Raw genomic sequence first — 16,243 nt, forward strand, 5'->3', positions numbered from 1 at the left:
CCCATGCGTTTAAGTTCTGCCATTGCCGCTCTAAAATGTTCTCTGAGAGCGCTAACACTTTCATCATTCACGATGTCAATTTTTTTATTGTACGGTGGAGCCTTTAAATATCTATTCAATTAGTATCTCAAGCATTGCAGTGAATTTGTTTTATAACGATTGCCATCAGCTTTACGCACATCCATATAAAAATGACCCCACACTTCATCTAGTTTTAAGGTGTCATACTGTTCAAATCCAGGATCCATTTTCTTTACTTTTAAATACTCCCTGAAAATAGTGGTTGCTGCTATATTCTGCTTTATTGTTTTGTCAGCACTCATTTCAAACGTTTTTGTTCAATTTCTTCATCTCTAGTATCAACAAATCGTCTTTTACCAGACTCCATATTCAGTTGGCATAAAAACACATGAACTATGCACTACATGGAAAATCAATAGATCATCAGGTTACACGATACATAATTAAGAGTGAGGTCAGTGGGCGGACTTAACATGCTAATATTGCGTAGTGAAATCTAGGACACTTGTGTATTAAACGTTTCATTAATTATATACCTAGTACGGTTAGCATAACCACACAAAAATGTTATCATGCTTTGACCCAACTAGCATGATTATTTCGCCCTCACCGTTCAACAATTTTCGACACCGTCTAAATAACCATGTTAGTTGGGTCAAAGCATGATAACTTATACTGTGATTTAAATGAGGTTGATGTTATCTATTTTCAATTAAATTGTGTTTTACCGGCTGTTAATTGTCTTTCTGTGTTGTTGTCTTTTAGATTCGTGAATTTTGAAATAGGCGACCTAAAGCATAATCATATTTTGAATCAATCAATTAATTTGGACCACCTCTTTTGTAATTTCATACTATTTCTAAGTAAATATACCTTTATTGAATATATTCTCAAACGGTCCATATCGTGTGAAAAAAAACAATTTTACTTGACAAATTGGGTACCCATCAATACAAACACGCTAATCAGATTAAAACTTTGAGTAAAAGAGGGACGAAGGTACCAGAGGGACAGTCAAAATCTACAATAAACTGACAACACCATGGCTAAAAATGAAAAGGACAAACAGACAAACAATAGTACACATAAAACAACATAGAAAACGTAAGAATAAACTACACAAACCCCACCTAAAACTAGAGGCGATCTTAGGTGCTCCGGAAGGGTAAGCAGATTCTGCTCTACATAAATGATTACATTCTAGAATCGGGTAATGTCGGTTTTGTTGTTGCTTTGTTTTGTTTTTATTAATAATACAAATTTGCATGATAATAATTGAGATTAATATAAAAGCATGATAACAATTCTTTAACCTGTTATATTTATTTCTTATTTTATCAGATGTTTACCGACATTCTAAAAAGACCAAAGTAAGATCATTTGTTCACAGCATTACATTAAACAGGCTTTACTTAATTATTAGAGGTTAAATTATTACATAATAATATTTATTTTGATTCTGTGGTGACATTCATTATTCCCTTTTATGTGCAATAATACAAATAAAAGCATGAGCTATTAAATAATATTCCAAACTTCAAAACCTATGTAATAGAAGAAAGTAAAGTGTACTATTTCAGAAATTAATTAATACTTTTAAGAAAATGTGGTTGACAAACACTTAAAGTTTTTTTTAAATTATATTCGATAATATAGAGTGATGATATAAAATGTCACTACATGCATACATTGATACACATACCTGCACACGTCAACAACTCTTGATATGTTACTATGCTAACCGGTAATTTTAGATTTAAAAACAAATTTTTGAAAAAGAATTATGCATGTGACGGTGTAAACATATGATACCAAATATGTTTTAAATACACCTACTTCTTTCATGTGTTTTCATGTTATATTTCAAAATATTGCTGAATATACTTTAAAAATATACAAAAGCAGGTTAACGTGTGGGAGGCGCTTTCCTTATTGGTTCTCTCGTTCTTTTACCAAACTATAAAACAGGCATACATTTGGAAATCTGTATACTGCAACTGAAGTTAAAGGTAAGTTCTTTTACAAAACAATTTACTTTAACATAATGTTTTCGTCGTGTAAAAAGCCAACCATTTGATATATGCAATTCGTTTTTTGTATTTTTTAAGTGAATAAATTGCGTTTATAAGTAAAGGCAACATTAGTGTATCGATGTTAAAATCTCGCTAAGGGATCAAGAAAATACAAATTAAGGAAGCTGGCTTGTCATGTTTTTGGATTTTTTGTCAGATTTTCGGAATTCTCTAGTTTTATCCATTTGAATGCCTTGAAAAAATATGCCCGGTGACCCCTATTTTTCTTTTTATAAATCTTTTACATGAATAATGTTAAGCCATCTGTAAAAGTCTTATAAATTTTTATTTACTTTTAACCGTTTTTGAGAACTTTATTTTGACAATGGCAAAGCTATGAAAAGTCAAGAGAGAATATTTTCCCGCCAAAATTACAATGGCTAATATCTCGAAAACAGACACGGTGACCTTTATAATTTTTTTGGCTCTTTGGATTCCTTTATTAATTCCCTATCAATATAAACTAGTGTTTAAAAAATTAATTACTTTGAAACTGAGAAGCGATTATTATTTTTAAGACGATAATTGTATATATTAAATAGTGCTTTGTATTGTGTTACTATAAGTTATCATATCTAGTAAAGTATTTATTGATGAATGTCTTTAAAAGACATTGTTAAATTCATTTACAACTTGTATGGACTTATATGAACATATCATTAAGACGCATGTCAAAGGTTGAGTGATCATTTGTTTACTTTTGAGTGTTCTATAGGTTTGTGTTGTTGGATTAATTTCGTTTTGACATTTAACACAAGCATCCGTTAATTCATAGAGTCAATTTTTGATGATGCAAAATTAAATTAATTATACCTACTACAAAAATATTGCGAACCCATTTTCTGTAAATTGTGTAGGGGGTCACTGTTAATTCAGATATTTTTGTGTGCATTTATTATTGCGATTTTGTCATTATTTGTAGACTTAACTGCGATTTTAACTTAACGATTTTGAGAAAAATCCTTTTTAATTCATAAAAAATATTTCAAAATGCGAGTTTGAATTATTGCATTTTTCGCAAAAATAAAAACCACGCATTAATTTCTGAATTTACCGTAATATATGCTCTGTCACCTATACCTTTATTACAAATGGCTAGAAAGCGTTTTTGTTCTGTAAAAATAATATGCATGCTACTGACATCAGACTCGGACTTTTCTTGAACTGAATTTTAATGTGCGTATTGTTATGCGTTCTAGAGGTATAGGGGGAGGGTTGAGATCTTACAAACATGTTTAACCCCGACGCATTTTTGCGGTTGTCCTAGGTCAGGAACCCTTGGCCTTTGTTAGTCTTGTATTATTCTAATTTTAGTTTCTTGTGTACACGTTGGAAATTAGTATGGCATTCATTATCACTGAACTAGTATATATTTGTATAGGAGCCAGCTGAAGGACGCCTCAGGTTGCCAGAATTTCTCGCTACATTGAAGACCTGTTGGTGACCTTCTGCTGTTGTTTTTTTCCACGGTCGGGTTGTTGTCTCTTTGACACATGCCCCATTTCCATTCTCAATTTTATTATAACCATTATGCGATATTATGGATTTTTAAACATGTATGCAGATATAACTCATTATGCTGTATCTAAACATTTGCAACCATTCTTAGCAATAACATTATTATTTTGAAAAAGATATAAGACCCTTCCAATGAAAGTAGAATCTGATTTGATCTTGTTCATCATGTTGTCTTTTTTTTTAAGTAAACGTACTGTTTTATATAAAAATCTGAAATGATACAATGATGCAGAGTCTGCTACTTGAATAGGAGCTTGGACAAATACTCGTTTACTTATATTCGAGCTTGAACATATATTCCTTAACTGGATAATGAGCTTGACCCCGCCACATTATTTATGTATGTGCCTGTCCCAAGTCAGGAGCCTGTAACTCAGTGGTTGTCGTTTGTTTATGTGTTACATATTTGTTTTTCGTACATTCATTTTATATAAATAAGACTGTTAGTTTTCTCGTTTGAATTGTTTTACATTGTCTTATCGGGTCCTGTTATAGCTGACTATGCGGTATGGGCTTTACTCATTGTAAGAGGCCGTACGGTGACCCATAGTTGTTAACGTCTGTGTCATTTTGGTCTTTTTTGGATAGTTGTCTCATTGGCAAAAATACAATATCTTCTTTTTTATATATTGAATATATACTTGTTTACTTGTTAAAGAGCTTATACACATACTTTTTAACTTGAACATATAATCTTTAATTACACGTTTTAAAAACAGCTACATAAACTAAACTACACATTAACAAGCACAACACATGCATCTTTTTTTGTCTGCATAACAATCTTACTGAATGTAATTTCAATACTGAATTGTACTTTTTGTCTATTGTAGAAAACTAGTGACAATGAAGGCTGTAGTAATACTCATCTGTCTGTTCATGACAGTATGTGGTAAGACAATTGTGTTAATACTTATACAAAAATAGAATACACAAAGTATTTAGAAAGATTTCACAGAACAATTACACTGTTAATTAACAATATTTTTATTTACATTCGACAAGTTTAAAAGTATTCTTTTTGTCTTGTAAATGACTTAAGATAAAGGTATACAACCAATCAAATAAAAGTCGAAAAAAATCGATGAAATACATTTTCATGGACCCAAACATTTGTTTCGATCTTTTGATCGATTATATTTGTACTGTTTGTGCATACATAAGCAAATCTTAACAATGCTTTTTTTTTGTTCTCAAAAATGAATACCAAATTGCATCTTTTCTGTAACATTTTCAGGAATGGGTATTCAAAAGAGAGATGCCGATCTTGGAGAAATAAATAGTGACAATGATGATTTAGCCATTGATTCCCTAATGAATTATCTCAGGTAAAACCAGTGTTGTAGTAGTTTTAGTTCAATTTGTAAAAACAATTCATAGTTAATAAGGTTCTTATAGTTTTTCATTCTGATACTAATAAACTAAAATTTATGAATCTTATTTATGACTTAGAAAAATTTCGAGATAACGTATCTAATGGGCTTATCTTCTTAACAGTCTAAGCACTGAACAATACTTACCCCATAACAAACCGTGGTTAGAATCTATATATCATTTCTGTCATTTCTGTAATTTGAACATTCACTTTACGTCTATAGCTAATATTATAGTGAGTACTTACATTTCATGTTGAACTTCATCTATCATCTTTGATTAATTTCCAACTTCCAATTATGAATCTGTATCATAACATCATTCCAAGCCTTTGAAGTTTCAACATTAAAGTTAACTTTCCAGAAGTTATTTTCATTTTGTACGTTAGTCGCCAAATATAAAGGATTGGTTGATCGTTACACTGAATACATTTGAAATAATAGATAAAAATTGAACCGATGTTGTGAAAAGAAATACCAAAGCGCAATACAAAACTCTATGTGTGGCTAAACTCTCAATTTTGCAGATTTTGAGTAATTTTAGGGACACATTTTAACAAAAATCTAATTTTTGTTGGAAGCATATCACATGGTGTGTATAAGATAAAATTTGATTGATTTATGTTAATGATTTTTTTTTTTGCTACAAAGTCAAAATTGTTTGCCTATCAAAATTACATAAAAAAATATCAGCAAATACCATAATAAATTCAATAATTTCACGAACATTGATGTATTATACCATATATCATTTGTGAAAAACTATCGAAAGTTGTAATCTGGTATCGTTTGTTTTGTTTTTCTACATATCAAGTGCATCAGTAAAAATAGTCCATCGTCCATTATTTAAAAAAAATCCAGTAGAATCCTGAATTATACTTTCTATTGTTTCAAATACATTCTTGGTTTTTAATCATTTTTAATAGAAATTTAATTAAATTAAGATTCCTCCAAGTACAAATCTGGATATTTGATTTTCTACTAGTGAATACTGTAAACCAACTTATTTTCGCGGATACTTTATTTCGCGTTTTACCCTTTCTTGACCACTTCGCGGCTATTTAATTTCGCGATTATCTTATTTACTTAATGAAGTTTATTAAAAAATATCAAAGATTGACATATTCGCGACGATTTATATTCAAGTTATTTGTATACTCGCGAAAGTCGCGAAAATTAATCGCTCGCAAAAATAAGTTTGTTTACAGTATCGGAATTCCAACTTGTACTAGGAGGATCTCAGATCTTTGTTCTATAACACAAAATGTCATACTTTCCACCCATATTTGTTGTCTGTTTTAAACCTCGACGTATGAGCTTAAATATGTTGTTTACTTTTTCAATAGGAAAAGGTGGAGCATAGGCAGTGGCAACAAAGGAAATAATAACCAAGCAAACAACAACAACAACATTGGTAATTCGCATGAAGAAAATAATAAAAATACACATGTAGCCGGGATAGGAAATATTGGTGACTTTGGAAAGAAACGTGGCTGGTCAAATGAGGATAAAAGATGGAGTATAGGAAGTGGCAACAAAGGAGATGGTAATCAAGCAAACAACAACAAAAACATCGGTAATTCTCATGTAGAAAATAATAAAAATACACATGTAGCGGGAATAGGCAATATGGGAGATTTTGGAAAAAAACGTAGCTGGTCAAATGAGGATAAAAGATGGGATATAGGCAGTGCCAACACAGGACATGGTAATCAAGCAAACAACAACAACAACATCGGTAATTCATATGAAGAAAATAATAAAAATACACATGTAGCGGGGATAGGAAATATCGGAGACTTTGGAAAAAAACGTAGCTGGTCAAATGAGGATAAAAGATGGGATATAGGCAGTGGCAACACAGGTAATGGGAATCAAGCAAACAACAACCAAAACATCGGTAATTCGTATGAAGAAAATAATAAAAATACACATGTAGCAGGGATAGGAAATATCGGAGACTTTGGAAGGAAACGTGACTGGAATATTGGAAGTGGAAATACAGGCAATCATAATTCTGCAAATGGCAATAGTAACATCGGCAATAGCGAGAAGTATGATGACAAGAATACAAATGTATATGGCGTCGGAAATATCGGAGACTTTGGAAGAAAACGTGACTGGTCTTATGAAGGTAAACGATGGAGTATAGGAAGTGGCAACAAAGGGAATGGTAATACTGCAAATGACAACAGCAACATTGGTAATTCGTATGAAGAGAATAATAAAGATACAAATGTTATAGGAGCTGGAAATTTCGGAAACTTTGATGGGAAACGATAAATAAGGTAACTTGTTTCCAATAATGTTTTTATAGAGTAAACACAATTTAGATGTTGACTAAATCAGTCTGATATCCCTAGTTAACTAGTAAACAGTATGTGAACTGCAACAGTCATTTTGATCTTATCAAAGACAGGATTATAAATAATTCAGCAGGATGTATTTAGCATTCCACGGCACCTGAGATCAACCCTGTTTTTTGTTGCTTTTTGTTTTATGGAGTTTGTCTTTGTTGTTATTTTTTTTTTCGTTTTGCAGACCGTTTTTTGTCTGAAGGGTTTTTTTTTGCCGTGGCATTGCCAGTTTGTATTCGACATCTGAGATGAGTTATTCCTTTTGTATCATCAGCTTTCCCTTTCCTGGCCGTGTTCACCGAGTTCGTACTTAAAAGAGCAACACTTCCGACGTTTGGAGCAATATCTGTCAGTTCGGTATATTTTGCCTCTCTTTTTCAGTCTTTCGGTTATTTTTCAAACTTGATCACGCGGGTTAATGCAGAACAAATCGCTTGCAGTCAATTAAGATTTGTCCAGTCTTTGTTCTGTCTTTTCAGTAGTTGTTTTGTTTTTGCTTGTACAAACAACATCATACTTACTTGCGTAAAAATATACTGACCATTCCTTGACTGCCTGCTAGGAAAATACCCGAACAGTACTGAATCAACTAGAAGAAAATATCTTCAAAATAACTTCAAACCTTAACAAGATTTAACGATTTTAGTTCTAATCTTTTCATATAATGTTAAGACCAACAAGACTTAATTCATTAAACGTATATGTTATATATTACACATATATAGTAGAACATTATATACTAATAAAACGGTACCAATTTTTTTGTGAACGTAAGTAAATGATATCAAACCTTTTACAAGACTAAGAAAATTCTTTATATTTATAAGTCACTGTTGTCAAGAAGATATTAGATAACGCTTGTAAAGTTAGTAAATATGATAGCATTTTAATAATGGGTAAAAATAAAAACCTTGTCATTAACTTTCTTATACTATTAATTTTGTTTTTGTTATGCAGGGTAAGAAGAGAAGAAAGGACATTAACACAAGTCACCTTTTGTTTTGCGTGAGATGTGAATATATCATATATTACTAAACAATTTGCATGTACACCACGTTCATTATATGTAGATACTCTAACAGAAATATTTTAGATTTATGTTTTATATTATAACGTATATTTTTAGTAAATAAAGTGTTAGTTTTTCCCGAATCGATTTGTCTTCATAAAGAACACTATCTTTTTCAATGATTTTACGGTATTTCATTGTGTCCACTTTTTATTCAACAGTAGTAATTTCCCTACTCAATAAGATATAGAGCATAACGTGTGTAATACGATTGAGATGTCAGATATGGCTATGAAATATTTTTATAAAAGGTAACCCAAGAAAAGAGCAACTGCAATCCATTTTAAAGTAAAATGACAGTTTTAAATCTGTAAATGTTTTCGTTCTTACGATAAATCTTTAATATTTGTTAATTCTACGGATACTTGAGTTTATTTTATTACACAGATCAATCATGTGAGTAAAATGTCAAATGTGTGCGCAATTTCATGTACATCAATAGTAATTGCTTCTCGATTAGAAATCAATACACACTTGTCAATTTTGAAATTAAAAGTTTTTTATGAAATAAAAGAAAAAGTTGTTCTCAATTGTGTATTTATTAAAAAAAAAGATATTGCCCATCCAAAGCCAATATTATTTTCCTTTGTCTCTTTCCTTTAAAATGTTAATTGCATTATGGAATGATAAGATGATTGTTTTTTATTTCTTGAAACTACAGGCAAAATGTTGAAAATTAAAGGAGAATTGGAACATAACGTTTTATAATTTTCATTGGCCTAAAACCTAAAACAAAGAGTGAGAATAGACCAAATGACTAAACACAAATTTTCGTTACATGTACTATGACATTTAAATAATAGTCAAATGAACTAATCTGAGAAAGATACACTAATACATTACACTGTTTGAATAGTTTTGTTTGCATAAGATATATCACTTTATCATTCTTTTATTTTATGTTACATTTTTTTATATATAAATATATATGTTATATTTCAATACTGCTAAATACTTGCTTTGTTGTAATACTTTTTTATGTCGAATAATTCATAGTGTTTAACATGTTTAATAAAGGTTTTAATTGCACAAATACAATTTTCATGAATTATCTATCTGTCGTCATTTGACTGGTGGTGTTTTCGTTTTCCCTTTGGTTTAGCAGTTCTACAACTTTCTACCTTTCTTTTGTCTACAATATTCTACGAAATGTGTAAGCTAAAGGAAAGTGAAGAATAACATAGATATCTAACTATAAAACAAGGTTTAGCTTACCATTTCTTTGGAAAATTCCTGTACCAAATTGGGAATATGGCATGCGCAGTTGTTTTCATTTGTTCCGTTTTGTTATGTTGTTTTGCTATAAATTGGATAGACATAAAACGAAAACATTGATACTCTTTTCAAAAGGTTTGAGCTGAGGATGTTGTCATCAATTGCCATGTAGAAAATATACATTCAATGTGACATTATTCAGTCTTGCTACATCGAAAATTGTATTGTAATAACTAACAAAAGTTGGTTTCCTTATCAACACAGATAAGAACTATAAATATATTTTTTTCAAAAATTCGCACCCTTCAAAATAAAGAGGTAATAAAAGGTAAATTCTGAAATGGTCAATAGGGAATCAAGCACTATTGAGTGGCAAACCGTGCAACGGGGAACAATATCTTAGTTTAACACCGTCGTTAATCGTTTTGATTTCAAATATGTGACTTTGAGATGAAAGGCTGCAATGTTCCTTTGCGTTTTGTATGTCTTTTGCTGTGCATATACTGATCTTGAGTGATGAATGGATACATCATGTCCTTTGTTTTTCTATAACTTGTAATTGCACTCTTTCTATTTAAAGAATTACAAAGGAAAGCATTAAAACCTGGAGATGTAAACATCACATAACAGTAAAGGTTAAGATCAAACACTAATATAAAAATCAATTGAAATTATACCATGTTTTCTTTCCTTTTATCATGTTTATGCTGAAATAAATTAAACATTTGATGACAGAGGTTTTTTTAAGACTTAATAGGATCGAATGTAGGTATAATTTTAATCTGCTGGACAATACAACAGATCTAAATGAAAATTAACCAATCTCATTTTTAATTCTTAGATTATTAATTTTTCAGAGCTTTTTTTTAAATTCCTAAAACGAATATGTTCAAAATAGTTTCTGCTTACACGACATCTATTTAACTAAGAGTTCGGAATAGTTCAATTTAACTATTCGCATTAGAAATTTGAGCGTTATTTAAACCATGATTTGGTTGACTGTTATGAAATGTATTTTTTTCTCCGGTATTGAATCGTTACCGATTTGTCATTGACTTTGTTTTATCATTGGAACAGACTTACATTTCATAAGAACACACTCTCTTGCTTAAAGGGCGTGTTGTTACTTTTCTGTGTGTATTTGCCATATTTTATTTTTTAATGTCTATTTTGCCGTAATAGCAAACGTCATTTTTATACTTTGACCAGAAATACAGTTTTATTTCAATTATTTTTTATTCGAGAACGTGCAAGCATGATGTTTTTTTTTAATGTTTTAGAATTAAACATAAGCCATTTACTAGTCTTTTTTGTAGTAACCTATTTCCTAGGAAACGTAACGTAGTAAATTTAAACAATAAGGAAATAAATGAAGTCACTTATAGAGAAATACGTATTGACTCTACCGACCGCGGCACATGGATTGACCCCTGTTTTTATTGTTTATTGGGGGAATGGGGTCCGGTTGTTAAATGTATTGTTTTATGAGTAGTGCATGCATGGTATGGTGTGTTTGACTTTTCGAGTTTTTATTGACCCTTTGGTTTCTTCGTTTCCTTGATAAAGATTTTAAATGTTTAGATCTTTACATGCATGTCGATCCGGCCCGAAATATTTATTAAAGAATCGTACCTAAAGGAAAACCGGTCGATGAAAACATATACTTTTTAAATTTAGTTGGATTTACAGGCAAACAAGGAATAATCCAAATTGAACTTTTTTCATCACCCAGTTTAATTGGATGATACGACCAATGTTTACGTTGAATATGAACAATGTATTATTAATGCTACTTCTAAAAAAAATGTCATTTATGGGTCAGCAGATTACAACAAAACTGAGGAAAGAAGGTGTCATTGACATAAACGATCAACAATAGTTAACCTTGTTAAATACTTGTGAAACAACGTGAAAAAAACATGTACTTCAACTTATTTATTTAAAGTGATATACAGTTTCTTGGACACACGTCATAAGGCAGGTTCATGGCCAAAATTTAAAAAAATAAAATATAAAACATTCCAGGGCATTTAAACCATAAGAGACAGAACTGGTCTAACAAAATCTACAAAACTCAACTTTAAAAGAAGGATTATATACCAGAATGTCTCAATTAGTAAACGTTGAAATTTAACAAAACCAAAGAGCTCCAATCAAACAATACTCAGTCCGGTAGTGGGCGGATACAGATACAGCATAGCGATATATGTAGGGCTGTAGCTGTATAGTAGGACACCCAATTGCAAGATAAAAACGAGTATCAAACCACAGATTCTAATAACTAAAAAAATGTATCTTAACCTTTTATATAGTGAATGATATCGGATATGTTCCTTACTTCTTAACTACCATCCCCTTCCCTTTCATCAATTCGACCTACCGAATTAGACTATTAACCGGATGTGTTATCCCATAAGAAACACGACGGGTGCCACATGTGGGGAAGGATCTGCTTACCTTTCTGGTGCTCTTGAGATCACCCCTAGTTTTTGGTGGGGTTCGTGTTGTTTATTCTTGACCTTTCTATGTTGTGTCATGAGTACTTTTGTTTGTTTGTTTGTCATTATCATTTTTAGCATTGCGTTGTCAGTTTATTTTCGATTTATGGGTTTGACTGTCCCTCTGGTATCTTCCGTTCTTCTTCTCTTTGACTTATAAATTTGTGTTGGCCTTTTGGTACGTTCCACTTTTTTTTGCACTGGAAACTGAAAACGAGATTCGGGTTCATAATGCGATTAAATTTTCCAATTTTGATATACAATGACATTTGATCAAGCTAGGATTTTAGCAGAAACTCATTACTGACGTTGGTCAATTGTAGACATACAATTTATAATATTGTCTAAAAATTAATTTTAATAAAGTTGTTAATATATGATTTGTTTTATATGGTTCAAATGGTAAAAAAAAAAAAGAGAAATTGTTTAAATCTTTTTTGTTTATCATATTTATGTAGCAGAATACTCCCTTGAAAACTTTCGAAAACTGTCTTATATCCATTTCCCTATGTCTAATGTAGCATTCAAAGCAGGATATCAGAATTTTTATTTCTATTAGCATGGCTTGAAGTTCACGTACATGTATACCATGAAATATGTGTTGATTAGCCCTTCTCTCTCCTGTGGAAGTTCACACGATTCTCACAATGTCTTACACTGTGTTTTCTTTATAGAGAGTCACATATGTTAATTACTGTTGCTTGAATTTTTTTTTTTACTGTATTTATTTGGCTTTTTAACTATTTTGATCTGAGCGTCACTGATGAGTCTTATGTAGACGAAACGCGCGTCTGGCGTATAAAATTATAATCCTGGTACTTTTGATAACTATTTAACTTAATTGATCGATTATTCGAAATATATGAGAATGTGCATGTATGAAATAAGTTATAGATTGAGAATAGAAATAGGGAATATAACAACGAGACACCAACGTGACAACGCAATAGAGACAGTGTAAGGCAACGCATGGGGTATGATTTTGATCTCTTGTAGAGAGTTGTCTCATTGGCATTCACACCACACCATCTTATCTCAGTGACAATATACTTTAGTTAAGTGAAAATAGACGTGACACTGAACCCCAAAACATATCGCCCTTGTCTTATATCTATACTCTAAAATTAAAATTAAAAAAATCAATCAATAAGTGCATTCTTGGCCGTTATTACTCTTGTATTATTTTAATTTTAGTTTCTTGTGTACAATTTTGAAATTAGTATGGCGTTCATTATCACTGAATTAGTATATATTTATTTAGGGACCAGCTGAAGGACGACTCCGGGTGCGGACATTTTGCGTTTCATTGAAGACCTATTGGTGACCATCTGCTGTTGTTTTTTCTATGGTCGGGTTGGTGTCTCTTTGACACATTCTCCATTTCCATTCTCAATTTTATTGATAACATGTTTGATAGAAGAGGTAGCAGAAAAGTGTCTGGTAGAGAATTATTAGATTTTTATTTGTAGATAAGTGCGAATAACAATATCCAGATACATCAACTGTGATCAATCAAATTAATAATGTATTGAAATAATATTTTTCTCTCTTCATGTAAACTTAATGTGCAATAATTGTCAAAAACTGTCAATGAAGAAGTAATATTAAAAATGTAACATGTTGTATGCTATTTCGAATGGAAAGAAATATTATGACTGTCATTCCTTATAATTTTATTCTAAATTCCATTTTAAGCCGGAAAAAAACATGAAACACGTTGATGACGTCAGGGTCACATGATAAAATAATGTCTATGAGCTGATAGACAAAACACTGTCAGCCAATCAAAGACACATAACATCAGAAACTAAATTATTTTGCAATAACTTAAACAATCAAAGTGAGATGTTGGACATGATAATAGTAGTTTTGTTAACATATGTCGTAGGTAGCATTCGCATCATCTTTCTTGAATTGACAACAAGGATTTACATCGCAATAGTAAATATAAATGGTTGGTAAAATAATCATAATGATAAATAATGACATGAGAACATGCCATTATAATAGTATTCCTTTTGGTAAAATTCCGCTGCCGTCACGGTACATTCTGCTTCTTGAACGAGTACAGTCACAATATCGACTTGATGCTGCTTTCCAGATGATATGACCCATTCTAGTACGAAGTGCATCATAGAGTTTGAAAAGACCAAGAATATCAACACTTGCATATTTCAACATGTTGTCGTTCAGTGGCCTTTTCTCCCAAATATTTCTCGACACACTCATACTAGTCTGTCCTTGTAACTTGACATTCAATAATGTGTCGTCTTCTAAAAATACCTCTAAGCAATGCTTAAGGCTTCTGATCTTAGTATATCCATTTCTGTATACATGTATTCGATTGTTCACCTCTAGAATTTGAACGTCGAGTACTCCATTAAGTTTGACTTTGTGAATATGTAATAAAGCATCGGCATCTTCTCGGCAGTCGAACATTAGTTTTTCTATTCCACTATCCTCGAGTATAGAACGGAGACCATCATCAAATACACTATTCCCTATTTTCAAAATATCGATTAGATAGACCATATCTCGAGTGCCAATGTTAATCAATGTTACTGAGCCAAATCTCGACAAGTTTACCCCTTCGCAATCAACAGCTATCATTTGCTTATTTTTTATCATTTCCTGGAGCTCTTTCATGACTTCAACGAATTTATCCTTAGTGTCAACATATTTGTAAGTGCTGATTTCGTTCCTACCTATGAAGATGGGCAAGGGAATCATAGTACTACGGTCAAACTTTCTGGCAACTTGCTCTTCCTCCTCCGTAACAGGTTTTTCGTTCTGATCTGCTTTTTTATTGGAAGTTTCAGTGCTTTTTTCAATGTTTTCTTTTGTCAATGATCCTGATGAATTGTGTACTCTTTTTGTATCTGCGTCACTGGTGGATTGTTCTTCTATGCTACATGTATCTGTGCCTAACATGTCTATTTTGCGTGTAGTTGCTATTGTATGCTATATTTGTTATCCTAAAAAAAGACAAGACAGTTTAAAAGAAACAGTCGTACTCAATTCACTACTGAATGATAGCTAATACTAATATTTTATCATGTTTATTGAATATGTTTAGAAAAAAAATATATGAATATCTATCAATATATATAAAAAGGAAACTACAAATTATCGGCCAATAAATGTTGCACAGATATCACATTTTAAGAAACGTGTATTTATATCAATATTCATTAAAAAAATAAACGCGCTTCAATAAATATTTAAAAAGTCATTGTATATGACATAGATGACCACACCAATGCTTAGATAATTTCCCATTTCCATTCTCAATTTTAGTAATTAAGTACTTTATCCGCCTGTAAGTTGACGGAAGTCTTACCGTAAAAGGAAAGATAAATATAAAAGAAGATTTTAACACTTCAAGCAACACTTGTGTTGGTCAAATGATTTAACAAAAAATAATGTAAAAGTCGCTATTGTTGTCATGAAATATATCTTCCTCGTTTGTCTTGGCATATTTTGTGAAACTCAGGTTTTCTCATACGGTCATTAGATAAACCTAGCATAGCATGTTTTAAAAACAAGTGGAATTTTGAACTTTAAAAAACTGAACACGATTTATTATAAAAATATGAGAATTATTTGGTACAAGTATCTTTATAAAATGGAATATTCGTTATACAGATGGTATCGGATATGTTCCTTATGTCGTAATACAATCATAATCCATGTTCACGAATGTTACCTATCGAATTAGACTATTTACCGGCTTTGCAACATGAGCAACTCGACGTTTGCCGCGTGTGGTGAAGGATCTGGTTCTCCTTCCGGTGCACTTGAGATCACCCCTAGTTGTTGGTGGGGTCTGTGTTGTTTTGTACCCCTATTTATGACGTTTTGTTCACGTATTTTTGTCAATAAAATGGACATTGATGCGACTGTCGTACATGTGAGATGATTAGTGATATAGAATTAGGTTCAATCTACCATTTTATACAGTTGAAAATGCCTGTACCAAGTCAGGACAGTTGTTGTCCATTCGTTTGAAGTATTTTGTCCTTTGATTTTGCCATTTGATTATGAACTTTCCGTTTTGAGTTTTCCTTGGAGACCAGTATTTTTATGATTTTATTTTTAATACGTATCTGTCATAATGATA

At 31.4% G+C, this 16,243-nt stretch overlaps 2 protein-coding genes across 2 annotated transcripts; one reads left to right on the forward strand and one right to left on the reverse strand.

Annotated features, from left to right (window-relative positions):
* The first annotated feature begins 1,824 nt into the window (after positions 1–1,824).
* LOC134680746 (GATA zinc finger domain-containing protein 14-like) lies at positions 1,825–9,286 on the forward strand. Its single transcript, XM_063539952.1, has 5 exons — positions 1,825–2,030; positions 4,445–4,503; positions 4,849–4,939; positions 6,331–7,272; positions 8,299–9,286. The coding sequence occupies exons 2-4, from the start codon at positions 4,458–4,460 to the stop codon at positions 7,265–7,267; spliced, it is 1,074 nt and encodes a 357-aa protein (XP_063396022.1). The 5' UTR covers positions 1,825–2,030; positions 4,445–4,457; the 3' UTR covers positions 7,268–7,272; positions 8,299–9,286.
* A 4,838-nt stretch (positions 9,287–14,124) lies between these two features.
* On the reverse strand, positions 14,125–15,054 carry LOC134727504 (piRNA biogenesis protein EXD1-like). Its single transcript, XM_063591885.1, has one exon. It carries the CDS (start codon positions 15,052–15,054, stop codon positions 14,125–14,127), a length of 930 nt encoding a protein of 309 aa, XP_063447955.1.
* Between the last annotated feature and the right edge of the window lie 1,189 nt (positions 15,055–16,243).

The sequence above is a fragment of the Mytilus trossulus genome, chromosome 8, assembly GCF_036588685.1.
Source record: "Mytilus trossulus isolate FHL-02 chromosome 8, PNRI_Mtr1.1.1.hap1, whole genome shotgun sequence".
Lineage (NCBI taxonomy): Eukaryota > Metazoa > Mollusca > Bivalvia > Mytilida > Mytilidae > Mytilus > Mytilus trossulus.